General features: G+C 39.7%; 1 protein-coding gene across 1 annotated transcript in view; it reads left to right on the forward strand.

The window, feature by feature from the left end:
• LOC138357141 (uncharacterized) overlaps positions 1 to 24,672 on the forward strand; it is a 45,595-nt gene that overhangs the window by 6,155 nt on the left and 14,768 nt on the right. Inside the window, exon 3 of the mRNA XM_069313790.1 lies at positions 22,156 to 22,284. Within this exon, the coding sequence (XP_069169891.1) occupies positions 22,156 to 22,284 (129 nt within the window). The remainder of the gene's footprint in view (positions 1 to 22,155; positions 22,285 to 24,672) is intronic.

Below are 24,672 nucleotides of genomic sequence, written 5' to 3' on the forward strand. Positions count from 1 at the left end.
GCCTGATGCGATGTAAGTGCACTTCTGTTGTTCTACTGCCCCCTTTCATCAAACTAAGTGGTTCGTAGTTGGTGGAATTCTTGTACCAACCCGCAGATCCTGATGTTGCAACTGCTGTGTTGTGGTCACTGTACAGCCTTCGCATTGCTCTGTTTCGAATCACTTTCTTCATCTGGGAGAGACTCGGTGGTATGTAAATGTCTACATTCCTCCTCTTAGTAGCAAGTTTTGCAGCTTCGTCAGCAATGTCATTACCTAATAGTCCCACATGACTTGGCACCCAGTTGATAAGCACCCGTCGGCCTTGTCGGTGGAGTGTGTGCACGAATGATAAGACATTGGTGATCAGATGGATGTTATCACATATGTGTTCCTGTTGCAAGGTTTCAATGGCGGTTCTCGAATCTGTATGGACGATAACATGTTGGCGGTGTTCAGCAAGAGCATGTTCCAAAGCCTTTTGAATGGCTAGCATCTCAGTCTGTAAAGTCGAACACCCATTTGAGAGCCTCCAACTATACACAGAGTTTCCTGCTTTAACTGCAGCTCCGGTTTCCTGTCCCTGCTGGTCTACTGACCCATCCGTGAAGTAAGTGAAGCTGTCGGATGCCATGTTTGCTTCTATATGCATCTGTGCAATGTGACGTAGCAGATGAGGATGTGTCTGGTTCTTCTTTCCGTCAAGAGCCATAATCTGAAAGTCTGCTGGCAGAGATTCCCATAGGGCTTGTATAACAAAGTCTGCATGTATGTCGTCGACACCCCTCTCAGTGACTGTGTTTGCCATATCGAACGTATCGATGGCGTTTATCGCACAATGGGTCCACCTGTTGCTATTGGAGGCTCTTCTGTCCAGAGTTAGTGCTCCAGTGAGCAAATCTTTAAGTGAACTGATTCTAGGTCTAGTCAATATCTTGGTCAGCATGCACGCAGCAATCCCCTTTACCCTTATTTCAATCGACGTTAGCTTTGTCTCTAGTCTTAGGTTCAGGATTTTAGTCCATCTGGGAGCACCTGTTATGACTCGCAATGCATCATTTTGAAGAACCTCAACGTTTGCCCACTGACCAGGAGAAAGAGTGAGTAAGGCAGGTGCTGCATAATCAACCAGGGAACGAACGGCGTGTATGTAAAACATTCTCAACACTCTGTGTCCCGCTCCTAGACGGGGCCCTGTGATTGCTCTCATTATATTTATTCGTGACTTTGCTTTCTCCTTTAGATATTGAATTTGCTTATTGAATGTCATCTTAAAATCAATCCACACTCCGAGATATCGATATTGTGGAACCCACTGAAGGTTAATGTCCTGAATGCGTAGGTGCCTGTCTGGAGCCTTGCCACCTAGTCTCATCGCCTTAGACTTCTGTGCAGATATTTTTAGCCCTAAAACACTGCATTCAGATGTCACTTGATCTAAAGCACCTTGAGCTTTATTTAGAAGTGAAGGACCCGTAACGACTAATGCTAGATCATCAGCATAGCTGAGCAATGTAACCCCTTCTGTAAAGGACATGGTAACAAGGTTTTCCATAAGGATGTTAAAAAGACTAGGACTGAGGACTCCTCCTTGTGGAGTCCCATTCTCGTGCAAGTGGTAGTCCGACACTTGTCCTTGCAACTTTACTCTGGCATACCTGTGACTTAGGTAATCTTGAATCCATGCTAGCATTTTCCCCCTCACACCTTTTTTAACTAAGGTGTGTAGTATTGCTGGCGGGCTTGCAAGTTCAAATGCTTTTTCCAGATCAAGGAAGACCACTATAGCTGGACCAGAGTTAACTGTTCCTAGTAATGTTGCTATGCAGTTGGCAGTACCTACACCTCTAGTGAAGCCAAATATGTGTTTATGAAGGTCTCCAGTCTTCCACAGTAGCCTATTTAAGACCATCCGTTCTGCAGTTTTACTAACGCATGATGTTAAGGAAATGGGTCTGTAATTGCCAGGTTCATTCGGCTTAGGAATCGGTATGATGTCTGCTTTCTTCCAAGAGGGCGGTAGTTTGCCTTGCTGCCAAGACGCATTGATGACGTCCAACATCCCTCGGTCTCCAGCAGGACCTGCATGTGCGATCATTGAGTATGTAATGTTATCAGCACCTGGTGCAGTGTCCTTACCACCCTTTTTGGCTCTGCTTAGTTCCTGTTCGGTGAAGGGACAGTCACATTCGTCATTTATAGCTAAGCCCTCATGAATGACTGTCATCCTCTCTTGTTTTAAGTGTTCTTGCTGCCTTCGGACCATTGCAGGAAGCTGATATGAAGCTGTTCTTTCTGCAAATTGGAGAGCAAGTCTCTCAGCCTCCTGCAACGGTTGAATACAAGCCTGTGGCCGGGCTGGTCGACCTGATATAGTTTTAATCTGACCCCATATCTTGCCAAGACTACTATGTTCATTTAGAGTTTGACACCACTCAAACCATCTTGCCTCCTTTACTTCTCGAGAAACTCGCCTTGCTTCAGATATCACCGCTCGTAGCAGAGTTCTTCCTTCTGGTGTGGGGTTTCTCTTTAGATGTTTTCTGAAGATATTGACTCTGTGGTTCTGTTCTTTAACGTCATTACTATAGAACCAATAGTTCTTTCGTTTCGTGTTACCTGTGATAATGATTGGAATAGCTTTGCTCGCAGCAGCTGCAACGGCTTCCTGCAGATTGGTCTCGTGTATGTTCAAATCCTCAGGTGGCGTGTACGTTGCATACCATTTTTCAAGTTCTTCCTGGTATACATTCCAATTGGCCTTCCCTAAATTCCACCGAGGCCGCGCAGGAGGTGTAGGAGGTCGTGCCAGGTTGAGTGTCGTGACAGTAGCATAGTGGTCACTGGTGATCACCGGGTCTACTTCCCACTTCGCCTGTTGCTGGAGTGCCGTGGAGATGAATGTAAGATCAAGGGAACCTCCTAGAATGTGAGTGGGTTCCCCAGTGTTGAGAAGTGTAATTTCAGGTACTTCTCGCAGAGCTGCAGCTAAATGGCGCCCATCTGCATTGGCTGGCCCAGTTGCACCTAACTCTGGATGATGAGCATTAAAATCTCCAGCAAGAATTAAATTTTCCTGCGTGGCCAAGGCAAGCACTGCCTCTGCTTCTAGTTTACGTCTAGGGGGCTTGTAGACGTTGTATATGAGGAGCTCAAAATTAACCATATTCACTGTAACTGCTAATATCTCTACTCCATCCCCACATGAAACCGAGTCTATTTTCTTGCTGGGTATGGTGTTTCTGACTAGGGTCATTAATCCTCTTAGTCTCCCCTGCTCATACGGGAGAACATAGTGCTGATATCCAGCTAATCTGAAGGATTTCGCGGCTGGGAAAAGAGTTTCTTCCAAAACGATTATATCTGCTCTCGTGCTGATTGCAGCCTCCTGAAGTGTGTGTTTTTTATTTCCAAGACCTTGTATGTTCCACTGCAGAATTCGTAATGGCCAGACGACGGGTTCGGTTGGTGTTGCTTGTTCTACTAGAACTCCTCCTCGGAATCGACCTCTATATTCACCGCCTCGCAAGTCGTGTCGCTGCAAATCGGACTGCATTGATTGTTCGTGGTCATCCCCGACGTTGCTGGAATCTGTGCATAACTGTGGTCCATCACTTTGTTGTTGGTATTGCTGCAAGTCGGACTGCATTGATTGCTCGCGGCCGTTTCTTGTGTTGGCGGAACCTGCGCATCTCTGCTAATCAATACGTCTTTGTTGGCGTTGCTGCAGATCAGACTGCATTGGCTGGTGTTGTCTGTCTCCTGCGTTGGAAGAGTCTGTTGATCGTGGGTGGTCACTGCGTCTTGCAGTTGCGTTTGTGAATGTCGATGTTCCGGTGTCTTGACTAGCCGACTGTTGTCGGTAGTCAGTATGTCCAAGTTGCGTTGTTTGTCCTCCTGTGCTCCATCCTGTCGGAGACTGTCTATTTCTCGTGTAACTGTGGTCTGCTGCACGATCTTGTCCATTATCACACAAGTGATGTCTTGAGTCTGTTGTTGGGAGGCGTTCTGCGTCATCTGTAGGCAATTGATAATGGTCTCTGCCATGATCTTCACGATGGTTTGCAGCTGGACCTCGGTAAAACTGTATAGCTGGTGAGTAGATTCCGAAAGTAAGTGTTTTCTGCTCATTTGCACTTGCTGGACTTCTGTAACACTTTCGTGTAATGTCTGATTCGGAATTGACAGATTCGGGAAATTTTGCTCTGTGAGAGCGGGTGGCTGTTGTGGCTGTGCACGAGTGTTCCAGACGGTGGTGTTGGTGGATGTACCGCTGGTCAGTGTGTTGACCCTGGCCTGAGCTGTCTGCACTTTTTGTTTCCGTGCAGAGCAGGTTGTGCTCCAGGCATGATGTTTGCCTCCACAATTTGGACATTTGGCTGTTGTGGTCTGGTTTGCCTTGTGCTTGGCAATACAGTCTGTGGTGGGATGTCTCAGGCTGCACACTCCGCACCTCTCCTGTCCTGTGCAGCGTGACTGATGGTGGCCGTATTTCTGACACCTGAAGCAGCGTAGGGGTTCCGGGACGTATGGCCTCTGTCGGTATGTCCCCCAATTTCCAAGACCGAAAGTTTCCGGCACATGTCCCATGACGGTCACCAGAACCTGACGCGTCGCTGCCTTGTCTACTTTTGTGTGGCAACGTTCCGCACTCAGGACTTGCTTGTGTTCTAGCACTGGATCCAGGGGAAAGTCGATGGGGTATCCCAAAAGCACGACTCGTGTGCGTCGTTCTGAAGGGTCCAGCTTTACCAAGCACACAGGTTTCCCCTGCAGGACTCTTACCTTCTCTAAGTAATGGGCAGTCTGTTGGTCTTGAGGTGTCAGTATTATTTCTCCCTTCAGGTTGACTGTAATGGAAAGTTTGAGCTCTGGTTGTTCTTTTTCCATCGCCGTTACTACTCCATATGCTGTAGGAAAGTGGTCGGTCTGCATGATCTTGAATTTCGGAAGAAGTGCAGAGGCTGGCGATGTCTGGTGTGAGACTGGTGGTGTCCTCCCCTGTCCCATACTGCTGTCCTGCGGCTGGGCTGTGGAGAGAGGAACAATGGCCGACATTGGCTGGCGTGAAACCGGTGGTGTCCGCTCCTGACTCATACTGCCGTCCCGCGGCAGCGTTGCGGACAGAGAAGCATTGACTGACACTGGCTGGTGTGTGACTGACGCTGTCCTCTCTAGGTCCATTACGTCCGCTGACTTGCTGGTAGAAGCAAGTGGTAAAGCCTCGATAGCAGTTTTCTTTGGGGCCTGCTGCACATCGGTCCCCCGTCCTTCCTCGTCCGAAAGCTGCTTCCATTCCCTCTTGCGCTGAGCCTTCCCCATGGCTCTCTACACGTAGTGAGAACCGACTCAAACCACCGGAGCAGCAGGCGACACGTCCTCACTGCACGGTAGCTCAGGAGCAACTCCCACTATCAACTGGCTGGTCAACAGTAGCCATAAGATCACAACACACGCTGTATTCTCCAAAAGTTTTTCACCGATTGCTTTGAAATTTTGACACAAAGTTGCATTCGAATAGGCGAATTTTTTTTATATACCGTCTATATAGATACCACAACTGTGAGAGGTAAAAAATGTGCGTTTTTGAAAGACAGCGCCATCTGTTGCACATAATAGCAATATTCACACTATACTAAATATGACACGAATTTCATTTCAATGTTTTCGATTGCATTGATAAATTTAATTTTCATAGATTTCATTTTTTTTTACTTTTTATTGAATTCTTTGTGTGACATTGTGTTGGAACTGAGCTGTGTTGTTTACCATACCGTTCATTTATATAAATAAAAATGAATATGGTCGTTTGTTCAAAATGGCTCATCGCCGAAAGTATTTCACGGATTTCTTTGAAATTTTAACACAATGTTCCATTCGCATCCGGGCAGGTTAAAATATACGTACTATATAGATATCATGTCTGTGACGGTAAAAAACATGCTTTTTCTGAAAAACTGTGTTTTTCATGGTTTTTTCCTGAGAGGGAAATCTTCGAAACCTCTTTACCGATTGCTTTGAAATTTTGATACAACGTTGCCATCAAACAGGCACGTATTTTGATATATCTTCTATATACATGCCTCCCCTGTGACAGGAAAAAACTATTTTTTTTAAACAGTGCCATCTGTTGGATGCAAGACCAACACACACTGTAATCTCTGAAAGTTCTTCACCGATTTCTTTGAAATTTTGACACAACGTTTCATTCGAATAGTCGTGTCTTTTTTATACCTACTATATAGATGCCACACCTGTGACAGGTAAAAACATGCGTTTCTGAAAACAGTGCCATCTGTTGCACATAATGGAAACATGCACGCTATGCTAAATATGTCACAAATTCCATTTCAGTGTTTCCGATTGCATTGATAAATTGTATTTTCATAGATTTCGATTTATTTTAATTTATATTGAATTATTTTGTGTGACATTGTGTTGGAATTGAGCTGTGTTGTTTATCTTACCGTTTATTTCGTAAGGACATGTATAGATCCCACACCTGTGACTGGTAAAAATATGTTTTTCTTGACAAACAGCGCAATCTGTTGTCTGTAGGAGCATCACACATGCTATACTAAATATGTTACAATTCCATTTAAGTATTTCTGATGCATTGATAAATTGAATTTTCTTAGATTTTGATTGATTTTCATTTTTATTTATTTATTTTGTGTGAATTGCATTGAAAGTGAGCTTTGTTGTTTACCATGCTATTCATTTCGTGGGTATTGATATTTTTTATATTTTAATCTATATAAATAAAAGTGGAAATGTTCGTTTGTTCAAAATCGCTAATCTCCGAAAGTTCTTCACTGATCGCTTTGAAATTTTAACAGAACGTTTCATTCGCATCCGGCCACGTTTTTATATACATATTATATAAATGTCATGACTGTGACGGATAAAAAACAAGATTTTTTTGAAAAACAGATTTTCATGTGAGGAAAATCTTCGAATCCTCTTTACCGATTGCTTTGAAATTTTGACACAACGTTGCAATCGAAAAGGCGCGTCTTTTTATATATCTACTATATACATGCCTCACCTGTGACAAGAAAAAACATGTTTTTTTTTTAAAAACAGCACCATCTCTTGGACGTAAGAGTAACACACGCTGTATTCTCCAAACGTTCTTCACCGATTGCTTTGAAATTTTGACACAAAGTTGCATTCGAATAGGCGCTTCTTTTTGTATACCTACTATATAGATGCCACCCCCCTGTGACAGGTAAAAAACGTGCGTTTTTGAAAGACAGCGCCATCTGTTGCACATAACAGCAATATACACGATCCTGTAAATATGTCATGAATTTCATTTCAATGTTTCCGATTGCTTGATAAATTTTATTTTCATAGATTTCGATTTATTTTATTTTTTATTGAATTATTTTGTGTTGCATTGTGTTGGAATTGAGCTGAGTTGTTTATCCTACCGTTTATTTCGTAAGTATATGTATCGATCCCAGACCTGTGACTGTTAAAATTATGTTTTTCTTGACAAACAGCGCCGTCTGTTGCCTGTAAGAGCAACACACATGCTATGTTAAATATGTTACAATTCCATTTCGGTATTTCTGATTGCATTGATAAATTGAGTTTTCATAGATTTTGATTGATTTTCATTTTGATTTAATTATTTTGTGTGAATTGCATTGGAATTGAGCTTTGTTGTTTACCATACCATTCATTTCGTGAGTATTGTTGTTTTTTTATTTTTTATCTATATAAATAAAAATGAAAATGTTCGTTTGTTCAAAATTGCTAATCTCCGAAAGTTCTTCACCGATCGCTTTGAAATTTTCACACAATGTTCCATTCACATCTGGCCAGGTTTTTATATATATACTATATAAATGTCACGTCTGTGACGGATAAAAACATTTTTTTCTTAAAAAGTGTGTTTTTCATGTGTTTTTTTCCATGTAAAGGAACTCTTTGAAACCTCTTTACCAATTGTTTTAAAATTTTAACACATCGTTGCATTCAAATAGGGGCGTCTTTTTATATATCTACTATATACATGCCTCACCTGTGAAAGGAAAAAACATGCATTTTTGAAAAACAGCGCCATCTGTTGGACGTTCGGGCAACACATGCCCCTATTACATGACAGGTAATCTCATAAAGTTCTTCACGGATTGCTTTGAAATATTGATACAATGTTGCATTCGAATAGGTGCGTCTTTTTTATACCTAGTATATAGATGCAACACCTGTGACAGGTAAAAACATGTGTTTTTGAAAAACAGCGCCATCTGTTGCACGTAATATCAACATGCACGCTATACTAAATATGTCACAAATTCCATTTCAATGTTTCCGATTGCATTGATAAATTTTGTTTTCATAGATTATGATTTATTGTATTTTTTATTGAATTATTTTGTGTGAAATTGTGTTGGAATTGAGCTGAGTTGTTTACTATACTTTTCATTTTGTAAGTATGAGTATAGATCCCGCACCTGTGACAGTTAAAACTATGCTTTTCTTGACAAACAGCGCCATCCGTTGCATGTAAGAGCAACACTCATGCTATACTAAATATGTTACAATTCCATTTCAATGTTTCTGATTGCATTGATAAATTGAATTTTCATAGATTTTGATTTAATTTAATTTTGATTTAATTATTTTGTGTGAATTGCTTTGGAATTGAGCTTTGTTTTTACCATACCGTTCATTTCGTGGGAAGAGTTAATTTTAATTTTTTAAATATTTTCATATATTTTTTTTAACGATTTTTCTTATAATTCAGTGATTGGATCATCAGATCACTTGATGTTCTCAATATTCTGATCTGAACATCATACCATTTTGGGAAGACATGGGGCGAGGAAGTGGAGAATAGTGGGGATGATGAGGGGCCGAAAGTAAGAGATTGTGGGGAGGATGAGGGGACAAGGGAGGGGGGAATGGTGGGGAAGAACGAAGGGACAGGGGAGTTTGGGATGGTGGGGACGAGAGATTTGGGGAATGGAGAATGGTGGGGAGGAAAAAGGTACAGGGCAGTGGGACATAGTGGGAAGGAAAGGAGGATGGTGGAGTTGAGAATGGTTAGGAGGCAGAGGAGACAGGTGAGGAGAAAATGGTGGGGAGGACTGGGGGACAAGGATGGTGGCTGTGGCTCAGCAACGCACATGCTTTGCTGAGCCACAGCAACGCGTTGCCGGGTACAGCTAGTATATAAATAAAAATGAAAATGTTCGTTTGTTCAAAATTGCTAATCTCCCAAAGTTCTTCACCGATTGCTTTGAAATTTTCACACAATGCTCATTCGCATCTGCGCGGGTTTTTATATACATGCTGTATAGATGTCACGTCTGTAACTGAAAAACCTATTTTTTTCTGAAAAACAGTTTTTCATGTGTTTTTCATGTTAGGGAAATCTTCGAAACCTTTTTACCAATTGTTTTGAAATTTTGACACAAAGTTCCATTTGAATAGGCACGTGTTTTTATAAACTTGCTATATACATGCCTCACCTGTGACAGGAAAAAACATGCTTTTTTTAGAAAAAGAGCGCCATCTGTTGGAAGTAAGAGCAACACACACTGAAATCTCAGAAATTTCTTCACCGATTGCTTTGAAATTTTAACACAACATTTCATATGAATATGCGTGGGTTTTTTTATATACCTACTATATAGATGCCACACCTGTAACCAGTAAAACCTGCTTTTTTGAAAAACAGCGCCATCTGTTGCATATAAAAGCAACACACGCTATACTATTTATGTTACAATTCCATTTCAAAGTTTCAGATTGCATTAATAAATTTAATTTTCATATATTTAGATTTATTTTAATTTTTATTGAATTATTTTGTGTTACATTGTATTGGAATTGAGGTGCGTTTATTACACTACCGTTCATTTCGTAAGTTTTAGTATAGATGCCACATCTGTGAAAGGTAAAAACACGATTTAAACAAAAAAAACAGCACCATCTGTTGCACATAAGAGCCACAGACGCTAAACTAAATATGTTTCGATTCCAATTCAATGTTTTCAATTTCATTGATAAATTTAATTATCATAGATTTCGATTTATTTCCATTTTGATTTAATTATTTTGTGTGATATTGCATTGGAATTGAGCTTTGTTGTTTACCATACAGTTCATTTCGTGAGTATAGCTTATTTTCTTATTTGTTTATTGTTTTTCATTTCGTTTTTAATTGTTTTTCTTATATTTCAGTGATGGGAACATCAGATCATTTGATGTTCCCAATTTTCTGATGGGAACATCTAATCATTTGGGAATACATCGAACAAGGGCGTAAGGAATGGTGGGGAGGACGAGGGGACGGGAGTGGGGAGAGGTGCAGAGGACGAGGGGAAAGGGGAGGGGGGTAATGGTAGGGAGGACGAGGGGATGGGGGCGTGGGGGATGGTAGGAACGAGGGGACAAGTAAATGGATATTGGTGGGGGAAGGACAAGGGAAAAAGGAAGTGGGGGGATAGTGGGGAAGACGAGGAGACGGGGGAGAGTGGGAATGGTTGGGAGGACGTAGGGACGGGGGAGTGGGAGATTGTGGAGAGGACGGTTGAGTGGGGAATATTTCGAAGGACGAGGGGATGGTGGATGGTGGGGAGGAGATAGGGTGGGTGTCATTTTGAGTGACATTGTGTTTGACTTGAGTTGTGTTGTTTACCATATTGTTCATTTCATAAGTATAAGTATAGATGCCACACCTGTTACAGGTAACAGGTGTTACCTGTTATGCTTCTCCTGAAAAACAGCGCCATCTGTTGCATGTAAGAGCAACACACATGCTATACTAAATATGTTACTGTTCCATTTCAATGTTTCTGATTTGCATTGATAAATTGAATTTTCATAGAATTTGATTTTTTTTTTCATTTTGATTTAATTATTTTGTGTGAATTGCATTGGAATTGAGCTGTGTTATCATACCATTCACTTCGTGGTATAGTTTGTTTCTTTTTTCATTGTTTTTAATTTCGTTTTTTTTTTATCTGTTCTAATTATTTTTCCGTGCAATTGGTGGTAAAATTGAGCTGTGTTAATTGATCTGCATTTGAATTTAAATTTTTTTTTTTTTTTAAACACGAAAATGTACAACACGTTTATTTCACAGCTGCAAATGTTCAACAAACAGCTGTGAATCCACCGGCTACAGTATTATCTGTTTTTTTCACGTTATGTCAAAATGACATATTTGCAAAAACACTGCTGTATTCGAAAGTGCCTAAACAACGCAAACGAGGAGAGCGAGTCGACGGACAACTAGAATATTCAAATAAACTATGATAGATAGATAGTACACCATGCATCCTAATCAGGATGAATGTTTCTTTCTTCACATTCTGTTGGTAAATATGCTCGGTCCAACGTCTTTCCAGCAATTGAGATTTGTCAAAGTTTTAACGCAGGCCGGTTTCCTTATTGCATTTCAAACTCAGAATTTATTGGAGAACGACAGGCACTGGGATGCATGCATCAATGGCGCATCCAACACATGACATCCAAATAAAATTCGAGCATTGTTTGCGATCATATTACACCATCGGCTCTCTGTTATCTCCAACAGAGTTATTGGAGAAATATAAATTGCACATAGCAGAAGATATTATCCGTCGAATTCGCAAGGAAAATTCATATATGAACATAGATTTTACAGCAAAAATCTACAACGAAGAATTCATAATGTTTGAAAACTTGTGCTTAGAAATCGTGAAAAAATTTCTCAATCAATTGGAAATGCCATCACCAAATCGATCTACTGCTGCTTCGTTCGATATAGAATTACGTTGTGAACAAAATTACAACATGGGTGATCTGTTGTCGTATGTTTAATCAAAAGTTCCTAGGCTAATGTTTGAGCGAAAAGGCGTTAACAATCCAATAATTCAAACTGTCAATAACAGGCTTGGAGAAATCTTCTTAGATGCGCCAGGAGGAACTGTAAAACCTTCCTAATTAGACTGATTCTGGCAGCATTTCGATCCCAAAATGGCATAACCTTAGCTCTTTCATCATCCGGAATTGCTGCGACATTGTTACAAGGTGGAAGAACTGCTACTTCGGCTTTGAAATTGCCATTGAACATTCAATTCATTGAAACTCCCACGTGCAACATTTCCAAAGTATCCAGCCTGGGAAAAGTATTGCAGAAATGCAAACTTATTGTTTGGGATGAATGCACAATTCCCCACAAAAAATCGCTCGAGGCTCTTGATCGTTCAATGCAAGATTTCCGTAGAAACATCAGACCATTTGGGAGCACATTAATATTGTTTGCAATAGATTTCAGGAAAATATTACATGTAATTCCTCGATCGACACCAGCGGACGAAATAAATGCTTGCCTGAAATACTCTACTTTGTTACACAACGTAAAGACATTTAAATTAACTACAAATATGCGTGTAGTTATGTTGCTACTGAAAAACGATCCATCACCTGAGATATTCTCACATCAAATTCTGGAAATAGGGAACGTAAACGTGCCGGTTGATCTGACCTCAGGACGAATTTCATTGCCTCATACCTTTTGCAATTTAATGACGTCAAAAGAAGAACTTGTTGAAAAAGTATTTTCCAATATTCAAACCAATTATAAGAATCACGACTGGCTGAGTGAAAGAGTTATTCATGTGGCCAAGAACAAAACGTCTAAGGACTTAAGAATATTATTCAATCTAACATTCAGAGCGAGGCAATCATATACAAGTTCTTGGACACTGTTGTGGAAGAAGATAAAGCAGTTAATTATCCAAATTTTTTTAATTCACTCGATCTGCCAGAGATACCATCACACGTACACTAATTGGAAATCGGCGCGCCAATTATCATGTGGCGAAATATCAACAAGCCAAAACTCTGCAACGCCACCCGCCTTGCAGTAAAAAAAATTAATGAGCGGCGTCGTAGAAGTAACAATCTTAGCAGGACCTTTCGAAGGTGAAGATATCTTCATTCCTCACATTACTATGATATCCACAGATATGCCATTTCATTTTAAGAGATTGTAATTTCCAATTCGATTGGCGTTTGCAATCACCATCAACAAAGATCAGGGCCAATCTTTAAAATTGTGCAGTTTATATCTAGACACGGATTGCTTCTCACATTGACAATTATATGTTGCATGTTTTAGAGTCTGCAAACCAGACAATCTCTATATCTCAACAAACAATGGAACAACAAAACCACAATGTATACTCACAAACATTGTGAAATTAAACATATTAGAAACGTGCGCTTTCTCTTTTCTTTCTTTCCCATTTAACCAGACTGATACGTAACATTGCACAGATGCATATAGAAGCACCCATGGCATCCGACAGCTTCACTTACTTCACGGATGGGTCAGTAGACCAGCAGGGACAAGAAACCGGAGCTGCAGTTAAAGCAGGAAACTCTGTATATAGTTGGAGGCTCTCAACTGGGTGTTCGACTTTACAAACCGAGATGCTAGCCATTCAAAAGGCTTTGGAACATGCTCTTGCTGAACACCGACAACATGTTATCATCCATACAGATTCGAGAACCGCCATTGAAACCTTGCAACAAGAACACATATGTGATAACATCCATCTGATCACAAATGTCTTATCATTCATGCACACACTCAAACGACTAGGCCGACGGGTACTTATCAACTGGGTGCCAAGTCATGTGGGACTAATAGGAAACGACATTGCAGACGAAGCTGCGAAACTTGCTACTAAGAGGAGAAATGTAGACATTTACATTCCACTGAGTCTATCCCAGATGAAGAAAGTAATTCGAAACAGAGCAATGCGAAAGATGTACAGTGACCACACCACAGCAGTTGCAACATCAGGATCTGCGGGTTGGTACAAGAATTCAACCAACTACGAACCACTTAGTTTGATGAAAGGGGGCAGTAGAACAACAGAAGTGCACTTACATCGCATCAGGCTTGGATACCCATGTGCATGGGAAATAGGCTTACAGGTTCCGGAAGATGAGAGGAAATGTCTACACTGTGGAGAAATGCCCGACAGACCACTGGAACATTATCTAACACAGTGCACAGTTACAAACCCGTTAAGATTTCAACTTAGATTCAACAGAGCAGAGGAAGTTGTTAAACACATATAGCAAAATCTTACTGAAGCGACCATACGAGTCATAAATACTCATCCTCCGCCCAAGTAAAACAGAAACAAGCATCACTTAGTGGGCCAGCCAGAGGCTTAGGGCCCGCGCAGGATTATCCCTGCTAAAAAGTAAAAAAAAAAAAAAAAAAAAAAAAAAAACAGACTGAGCCACAGCAACGCGTGGCGGGTATTGCTAGTCTTTATAAATAAAAAAAAAATGTTCGTATGTTCAAAATCGATAATCTCCGAAAGTTTTTCACCGGTTGCTTTGAAATTTTCACACAATGTTCCATTCGCATCCGGCCAGGCTTTTATATACATACTATATAGATGTAACGTCTGGGACGGTAAAAAACATAATTTTTATAAAAAAAAACTGTGTTTTTCATGTGAAGGAAATCTTCGAATCCTCTTTACCGATTACTTCGAAATTTTGACACAACGTTGCATTTGAATAGGCGCGTCTTTTTATATATCTACGATATACATGCCTCACCTATGACAAGAAAAAACATATTTAAAAAAAACATCACCATCTGTTGGAGTAAAGAGCAACACACTCTATACTCTCTGAAAATTCTTCACCCATTGCTATTAAATTTTAACACAACGTTGCATTCGAAAAGGCGCTCTTTTTTATATACCTGCTTTATAGATGCCACCCCCTATGAGAGGTAAAAACATGCGTTTTTGAAAAACAGCGCCATCTGTTGCTCATAACAGCAATATTCATGCAGTACTAAATATGTCACAAATTCCATTTCAGTGTTTCCGATTGCATTGATAAATTTTATTTTCATAGATTTTGATTTATTTTATTTTTTATTGAATTATTTTGTGTGACATTGTGTTTGAACTGAGCTGTGTTATTTCCCCATACCAATCATTTCGTAAATATAAGTATAGATACCACACCTGTGACAGGTAAAACTATGCTTTTCTTTACAAACAGCGCCATCTGTTGCATGTAAGAGCAACGCACATGCTATACTAAATACCTTACAATTCCATTTCAAAGTTTCTGATTGCATTGATAAATTGAATTTTCATTGATTTTGATTTATTTTCATTTTGATTGAATTATTTTGTGTCAATTGTGTTGGAATTGAGCTGTGTTGTTTACCATACCGTTCATTTCGTGAACATAGTTTATTTTTTTATTTTTTCCTATTTCATTCAATTTTTCAACTGTTTTTCTTATATTTCATTAATGGGAAACATCAGATCACTTGATGTTCCCAATTTTCTGATGGGAACATGAGACCATTTGGGATGGCATCAGACGAGGGAGTGGGGAATGGTGGGGGATGACGAGGGGACGGAAGTGAGAGATGGTGGGGATTATGAGGGACAAACGGAATGGTAATGGTTGGAAAGGATGAGGGGACGGGGGAGTTTGGGATAGTGAGGACGAGGGGATGGCAGAATGGAGAATGGTGGGGAGGACAAAGGGAAAGGGGAGTGGGCCATGGTGCGACGGAAGAGGTGATGGTGGATCTGATCACAAATGTCATATCATTAATGCAAACACTCAAACGACAAGGCCGACGCAAACTTATCAACTGGGTGCCAAGTCATGTGGGAATAATAGGAAATGACATTGTAGACGAAGCTGCAAAACTTGCAACTAGGAGAAGAAATGTAGACATTTACATACCACAGAGTCAATCACAGATTGAGAAAGTAATTTGAAACAGAGCAATGTAAAAGATGTACAGTGACCACAACACAGCAGGGGCAACATAAGGATCTGCGGGTTTGTACAAGAATTCAACCAAATACGAACCACTTAGTTTGATGAAAGGGAGCAGTAGAGAAACAGAAGTACACTTACATCGCATCAGGCTTTGATACCCATGTGAATGGGAAATAGGCTTACAGGTTCCAGAAGATGAGAGGAAATGTCTTCACTGTGAAGAAATGCCCGACAGACCACTGGAACATTATCTAATCCAGTGTACAGTTACAAACCCATCAAGAGGAACACACATGCTATACTAAATATGTTACAATTCCATTTCAATATTTCTGATAGCAAAAATAAATTTAATTTTCATATATTTTGATTAATTTTCATTTTGATTTATTTATTTTGTGTGAATTGCGTTTGAATTGAGCTTTGTTCTTTAACATACCGTTCATTTCGTGAGTATTGTTAATTTATTATTTTTTGATCTATATAGATAAATGGAAATGTTCGTTTGTTCAAAATCGCTAATCTCCGAAAGTTTTTCACGGATTGCTTTGAAATTTTCACAATGTTCCATTTGCATCCGGCCAAGTTTTTATATACATACTAAATAGATGTGACATCTGGGACGGTAAAAAAACATGCTTTTACTGAAAAACTGTGTTTTTCATGTGAGGGAAATCTTCGAACCCTCTTTACCGATTGCTTTGAAATTTTGACACAACGTTGCAATCGAATAGGCGCGGCTTTTTATATATCTACTATATACATGTCTCACCTGTGACAAGAAAAAACATGTTTCTTTTGAAATACAGCACCATCTGTTGGACGTAAGAGCAACACACACTGTACTCTCTGAAAGTTCTTCACCGAATGCTTTGAAATTTTGACACAAAGTTGATTTGAATAGGCGCTTCTTTTAATATACCTACTATATAGATGCCACCCCCATATGACAGGTAAAAAACGTGCGTTTTTGAAAGACAGCACCATCTGTTGCACATAATAGCAATGTTCACGCTATAGTAAATATGTCACAAATTTAATTTCAATGTTTCCGTTTGCATGGAAAATTTTATAGTCATAGATTTAAATTTTTTTATTTTTTATTGAATTTTTTTGTGTGACATTGTGTTGGAACTGAGCTGTGTTGTTTACCATACCGTTCATCTATATAAATAAAAATTAATATGTTCGTTTGTTCAAAATGGCTAATCTTCGAAAGTTCTTCACCGATTGCTTTGAAATTTTCACACAATGTTCCATTCGCATCCGGCCAGGTTATAATATACATACTATATAGATATGATATCTGTGACGGTAAAAGAAACATGTTTTTTTCTGAAAAACTGTGTTTTTTATGTGTTTTTCCATGTGAATGAAATCTTTGAAACCTCTTTGTCGATTGTTTGGAAATTTTAACACAACGTTGCATTCAAATAGGCGGGTCTTTTTATATATCTACTATATACATGCCTCACCTGTGACAGAAAAAAACAAGCTTTTTTGAAAAACAGCGCCATCTGTTGGACGTAAGGGCAACACATGCTGTAATATCATAAAGTTCTTCACCGATTGCTTTGAAATTTCGATACAACGTTGCATTCGAATAGGTGCGTCTTTTTTATACCTACTATATAGATCGACCGCTCGACTAACACGACCGGCGGTTAAGGGATCCTGTACGCCAGATGCAGAGTGCTCCTGGCAGTATGGGTTCGAGTCACTTCTGGGATGTGAGTTTTCAGTTATATACATATATATAAATATATATATATATATATATATATATATATATATATATATATATATATATATATATGTATGTATATATATATATATAAATATATATATGTACATAAATATATATATATATATATATATATATATATATATATATATATATATATGTATATATATATATATATATATATATATATATATATATATATATATATATATATATATATATATATATATATTCATATATATATATATATATATATATATATATATATATATATATATTTATATATATACATATATATATATATATATATATATATATATATATATATATATATATATATATATTTATATATATATATACATATATATATATATATATATATATATATATATATATATATATATATATATATATATATAAATATATATATATATATATATATATATATATATATATATATATATATATATACATATATATATATATATATATATATATATATATATATATATATATGCGAACAAGCCTGAATGGTCTGCAGGACAATATGCAACTGAAAACTCACACCCCAGAAGTGACTCGAACCCATACTCCCAGAAGCAACGCAACTGGTATGTACAAGACGCCTTAATCCACTTGACCATCACGACCGGACATAATGAGGTGATAGCCGAGGCTATTTGAACCACCCCACCGCCGGCACTCGGATAGTAATCTTGGGCATAGCATTTTGCCAAATCACCTCATTCTTTGGGGCACACGTGAGGAACACAAATGCGAACAAGCCTGAATGGTCTTCAGGACAATATGCAACTGAAAACTCACACCCCAGAAGTGACTCGAACCCATACTCCCAGAAGCAACGCAACTAGTATGTACAAGACGCCTTAATCCACTTGACCATCACGACCGGACATAATGAGGTGATAGCCTAAGCTATTTGAACCACCCCACCGCCGGCACTCGGATAGTAATCTTGGGCATAGCATTTTACCAAATCACCTCATTCTTTGGGGCACACGTGAGGAACACAAATGCGAACAAGCCTGAATGGTCTCCAGGATAATATGCAACTGAAAACTCACACCCCAGAAGTGACTCGAACCCATAATCCCAGAAGCAACGCAACTGGTATGTACAAGACGTCTTAATCCACTTGACCATCACGACCGGACATAATGAGGTGATAGCCTAAGCTATTTGAACCACCCCACCGCCGGCACTCGGATAGTAATCTTGGGCATAGCATTTTACCAAATCACCTCATTCTTTGGGGCACACGTGAGGAACACAAATGCGAACAAGCCTGAATGGTCTCCAGGACAATATGCAACTGAAAACTCACACCCCAGAAGTGACTGGTATGTCGGCAGAGTGTACAGCCGACAGTGTGTATCGTGATCCAGCCTGTACTCCTCTTGACATGCCAGAAAATATTCTGAGGAAACTACTCCAAGCTTGTACTAAAGAGGCACCCTTCTTGAGCCCGGATGGGCACATGTATAAGCAAGTAGATGGGGTCGCCATGGGTTCTCCCCTAGGTGTCCTGTTTGCAAACTTCTACATGGGTACCATCGAGCAAAAAGTCTTAGTCGACATGAACTTGAAACCGGCCATATACTGCAGGTATGTTGACGACATTTTTACACAGGTACCTGATGTCAGACATCTGCAGGAGCTGAAGGAGGCATTTGAGCAGAGTTCCGTGCTGCGTTTCACTTACGAGATGGAAAAGGATGGGAAGCTGCCCTTTCTAGATGTAACAGTCATGGAAAAGGGCGGAGGTTTCCACACTGCAGTCTACACTAAGGAAACAAACATAGGAATGTGCCTAAATGCCAACAGCGACTGCCCTGACAGGTACAAGAGGAGTGTTGTTAACGCATATGTCGACCGTGCTCTCAGCCACAGCTCAGAATGGAAGCAAGTCGACGAAGAACTCTGTAGGGTAAGGCAGGTCCTAGTCAATAACGGCTTCTCCAATGGTTTCATCGAAGACATCATAAGAAGGAAAGTGAAAAGCCATGCAACCTCTGAAGAGACAACTAACACAACACCTATACCCCCTATTAGACTATTTTACAGGAACTTCTTTTCCACAGCTCATAAAACGGAGGAAAGGGTCCTGAAAGATATTGTTAATAGAAACGTTATCCCTACAGACAAAAATCAGAGGATACAACTGACGATTTACTATAAAACCAGAAAAACGGCCAGCCTTCTCATGAGAAACTCTCCAGACACAAAACAGAACGCTTTAAAAGAGACTAACGTCGTCTATGCCTTCAAATGCCCACTTGGGGACTGTAAGCTCCAAAAAACCCAGTATATAGGCAAGACAACAACATCTCTTTCTAGGCGTTTAACGATGCATAAGCAACAGGGCTCCATTAAGGAACATATAATCTCTTCCCACAACCAAACCATCGCCAGAGAAATCCTAGTAAACAACACAGAAATCATCGATAGATACAGCGATAGCAGGCGGCTTGACGTTTGCGAGGCACTACACATCAAGAAGTCAACACCAGCAATCAACAGCCAATTATTGCACAACTATATTCTACCCACCTCAAGACTCCGCTCCAATATAGAAGCATCAAGAAATATGGACCAATAGGCTTTCTACAAACACTTCTATTCAACACCCATTGTTTGTGTTCTGTCTTGTGTTGATACTTTTAATACCCTATTAATATCCCCTCTTGTTCTGTCTTGTGTTAATGCCACATCACCATTCCCACCTCACTCAAATGTAGATATAAAATCGGAGATACGTAAGTTCTAATCAGTTGTGTATTTGTGAACTAAAGTCTTTGAAAATGTAATAAGTTTTACGAAACGCGCCCGTGTCGCGTCAGACTAGAAATAAAAATGAATTTTGGAGAATTGATTTTTGATTTACCTCCAACAGTGAAGCGTAATGTACGAAAGATTGAGAAAATTCGTGTTAGAATTATTAATCTTACTTTTTCGGTCATATTTAATAATATATGTCTACAGGAAAGACTGCTACCAAAATATATATATATATATATATATATATATATATATATATATATATATATATATATATATATATATATATATATATATATATATATATATATATATATATTTATATTTATATATATATATATACATATATATATATATATATATATATATATATATATATATATATATATATATGTATATATATATATATATATATATATATATATATATATATATATATATATATATATATATATATATTATATATATAGCTTGTCATTGAACATAACATCTTTTTGACTATTCTTAGTTTCCTCTTGGATATTTTCCATTCTATGCAAATATCTTACCATCTGGAGGGTGAAGAAACAAGATATCACTTAATCTTTCCATTTTTATTGTTCGACATTTCGTCAGCAATGTGACATCTCAGGAGTATGTTTTGTTGCGCTAACACAGCTATACTCAGCCTACAAAAAGACATCTAGACATTTTAAATGTGGGTGCACCCTACTCCACAATTCACTTAACCCGTTTAATTGGTAGAAAATGCGCAGGGTAGGGTGAGGAGATTGTTGCCTGACTCCGGCTTCTAGCTGTCCGCCAAGTCTTACCTTTTTCTCTTTGGACCAATGGAGGACCATCGAACAGTTGAATACTAGAAGCCAAATTCATCTGGATTCTGATTACTGGTGTCATCTCCAGAATGAACACAGCTTCAAGAATACGAAGCCCCCTACGATCGTTGTTGAGTGTGATTAATGACGTATCTTTCACTATGTAACGGCGATTAAGGATGTTGTTTTGGTATTCAGAAAGATGTTATTTAATACCTCCATTTTGGAAATGAAGTGTAAAACGTCTTCTCAATTTTTTCGTGGAATGTGCAATGTAGCATATATTTCGGAGCGCACAGTCTCCAAACCAGCACTTGTACTAATACACTACATTGGTGCACCTCAGTTTGTCAGAGGAGGCAGTGATGTAATTTCTCATAATGAGGGAAGATGTACGAGGGTCTTTATAATAAATGACAGAACAAACCCTTGCGTTTCATTGCAAGGTTTTCAATTCCTGTCAATTATATCTCGTATCACCTCATCCTTTTTGTATGTCTGAGTAAATGTGTTTTTATAATGCACTATAATGTCTCCTCTTGAGGGCGGATTTTCAACCCCACAAGCCTGATTATTCTGTCAGGTGGCGGTCTAGATTCTTACTCACGATTTCATCGAATTCTGTGTTGCAGTAATCATTTTTCATAATAATTTGGTAGATTCGTTCGGTTCGAGTCTCGTTGTGTCAAAGTGAATCAAATTAATATTTCTACAATAGTGTTGTTGACAATTTATATGATGTTGGCAAGGACCACTAATTCCAATGTTCCTGCTAGCAGCCAGGAAATGTATACAATTTCAGTTGGGCAGCAGTTTATTGCCACTGAAATCTTTCCGTCTATGGCGGTCTCATAGTACAGTGGGAAAGCTTCTATCTCACGTTCGTGGGGTCGGCGGTTCGAGTTTTTCAAGTGAATAAAATGTTTATTTCCATAATAGTGTGGCTAACAATGGATTCTGAAATACCAATGGTTAGGAAATGAAGTGCTAAATCAATGTCTTAATTCCATTAACGAATATTCACAGGTGCAGTGTGTACATGCAGCAGCCATACAGTCCCCAGGGAGCCCAGGCGCTGAAGGTGGCCTCCTGGACGCCTCGCCGAGGCCTCACCCTCACCTCCAGCCTCCAGCTCTTCCCTGACAAGTTCTCCAGGTGAGTGCCGTGTAGTCCCTGGGAAACACAGGCTCTGATGGTGGCCTCCTTGACACCCCATCATGGCCATGTTATCCCATTCTACTCTTTCCTAATAAGTTCTCAAAATATCTATATAGTGAAAAAACTTGCATTATGAACTAATAACATTATGGAACCAACAATATATTTTGCAACAACAATATATTTTGCCACAACAATATATTTTGAATACAACAATAGTTTATGGTCCCAAAATTATATCATCGAACTGACAGTATTCTGTGGACCCAGCAATATATTTGGGAACCATTGGGTAAACCATATATTATACTTAGTTCTAGATAGCAGTGAGATCGTAGTAAATGACACACAAATTGGGAGAATGTTAGGGAACAGTGATCAAAAGGAAATTAGATTTATCTTAAAATCGCAAAGTAGGATGAAAGGACAGTCTTTAAGGGTACTAGATTTTATATAAAGCAAATTATTAGGAATTTATAATTTTCTGGTGAAGGTGAGACTCTCGTCATTGGTTACTTCTGGCACGTGACCTCACCTTGTTAATCAAGTGCCGGGAGGAGTCACGATGTTTTGGGGGAAAACAGAATGACTCGACGCCATCTTGTGCCCCAAAAGGGCACAAGATGGCGCCGAGTCATCTTGGCTTGATCCCCTGCTGCTTCATTCATCGCTCCGGTTCCCAACAACACTGGCAGGTGCATGGGACGGTCCTTCCCTGGAGACCTCCTCTCAGACCTTGAGTTAAGCTATGATCTCAATTCGCCGCTCCGCCGCCTTGGACGACCTCAACCTCTAACCAAAGTGGTCCGCCACCAGCTGTAGCTGAACTGGTGCACTCCTCCAGCACCTGCTCGTCCCTCGACTCAATAAATTTTTTCACTCTATCGTCCTCCATCTCTAGGCTATTGAGCAACCTTATGCAAGGGAATACACCAGCGAGCAGTGTAAACCGAGACCAATGTCGACCTTAGTACACTCGTCACTGCACTTGCAAACCTTTGCTTCACTGTTGTTCGATGATCCTGGCAAGGTCGCCACTGTCAGTGTTCACCCCCTTCCTACCTATGGTTGAGGTAGTCCCACGGGGTCTCCACTCCTCAGTAACAGGCACCACTGGCCTCCCTGGGGCACCCCCGAGTCAACTAAGTGCTGGCCTTATATATACCCCTTGCGAGTGGAGAGGTTCAAGTCCATTTGTGACACATGAACCTGCCCGTCCTGACACTGCTCTTTCTTAGATATCTGATCGCCAGCTGGGTGTTTATACTTGTGTCCCAGCAACACGTCAGTGGTCTCATTAGTTATCTTAATTTAAGGATGCAATCTCATGTGCAGTGCAAGGTGACACCAACAGTTTCACTCAAGATAGCCCTAGAGAATGGAGGCTCACTCAAATACATAGGTAAGATTAAAATCTACTGAAGAAAAATATATACACTTGTATAGGGAAAAAATCAGGTGGAAATTTCCGATGGCGGCAACCTTCTCTTGTCGTGTCTCTGGCAACACAGTCAGCTGACTGGGTCCACAGGTCAGGCGGCGGGCATTCACCTCGCACCTCTGGCAACATGATCAGCTGGCGGCTCCAACTGTCAAACCGGCGGGGACACACCTCGCGCCTCTGGCAACACTATCACATCAGCTGGACGATTCAAAATTCGTTTCTGGCTCCATGAGAACCAGCACTATTCCCAGATACACTAACGTCACCGCATCTATGTACTTATGTTCCACTAACAATTTATGCCTACATGAGCTCCTTGCCTCCTAGCCTAACACTATCACATAGACAATAAATGGGAACGAGAAATGCTCACGATATATAAAATATCCTAGCTCACCTAGATCAAAGGGGTAAAGGGAGGGATAACTATCTACCTTACTGCATTCCTTTCCGAAGCTGATTATTTCTCTGGCGAGGGATGATGAGGTATCTTGACCTGGCTTCTGGTCTTCCGTTGATCAGTTCCCACACACACAAGTTCCTCAGCCAGAGGAATAACGTCTATTGTGGGAAAGTTACTCGAATCTATAATAGCAAATATAATTCGTTTTCATCTTGAAAAACATAAATTAATAATTGAGCCGCAACATGGTTTTATAAATGGCCGTTCATGTTTAACAAATTTGTTAAATCCCATCCCCTCGTCCTCCCCACCATCCCCCCCTTCCCTGTCTTCTTGTCCTCCCCTACCAATCTCCTTTCCCCTGTCCCCTCATCCCCAACTACCCCGTCCCCTCATCCACCCCATAATTAACAAAAATCATGTGTTTACCTGTCACAGGTGTGGCATCTATACTTATACTCACGAAATGAACGGTATGGTTAACGACATAGCTTACTTCCAAAGCAATGTCACACAAAAGAATTAAATAAAAATGAAA

Source organism: Procambarus clarkii, chromosome 76 (assembly GCF_040958095.1).
Source record: "Procambarus clarkii isolate CNS0578487 chromosome 76, FALCON_Pclarkii_2.0, whole genome shotgun sequence".
Lineage (NCBI taxonomy): Eukaryota > Metazoa > Arthropoda > Malacostraca > Decapoda > Cambaridae > Procambarus > Procambarus clarkii.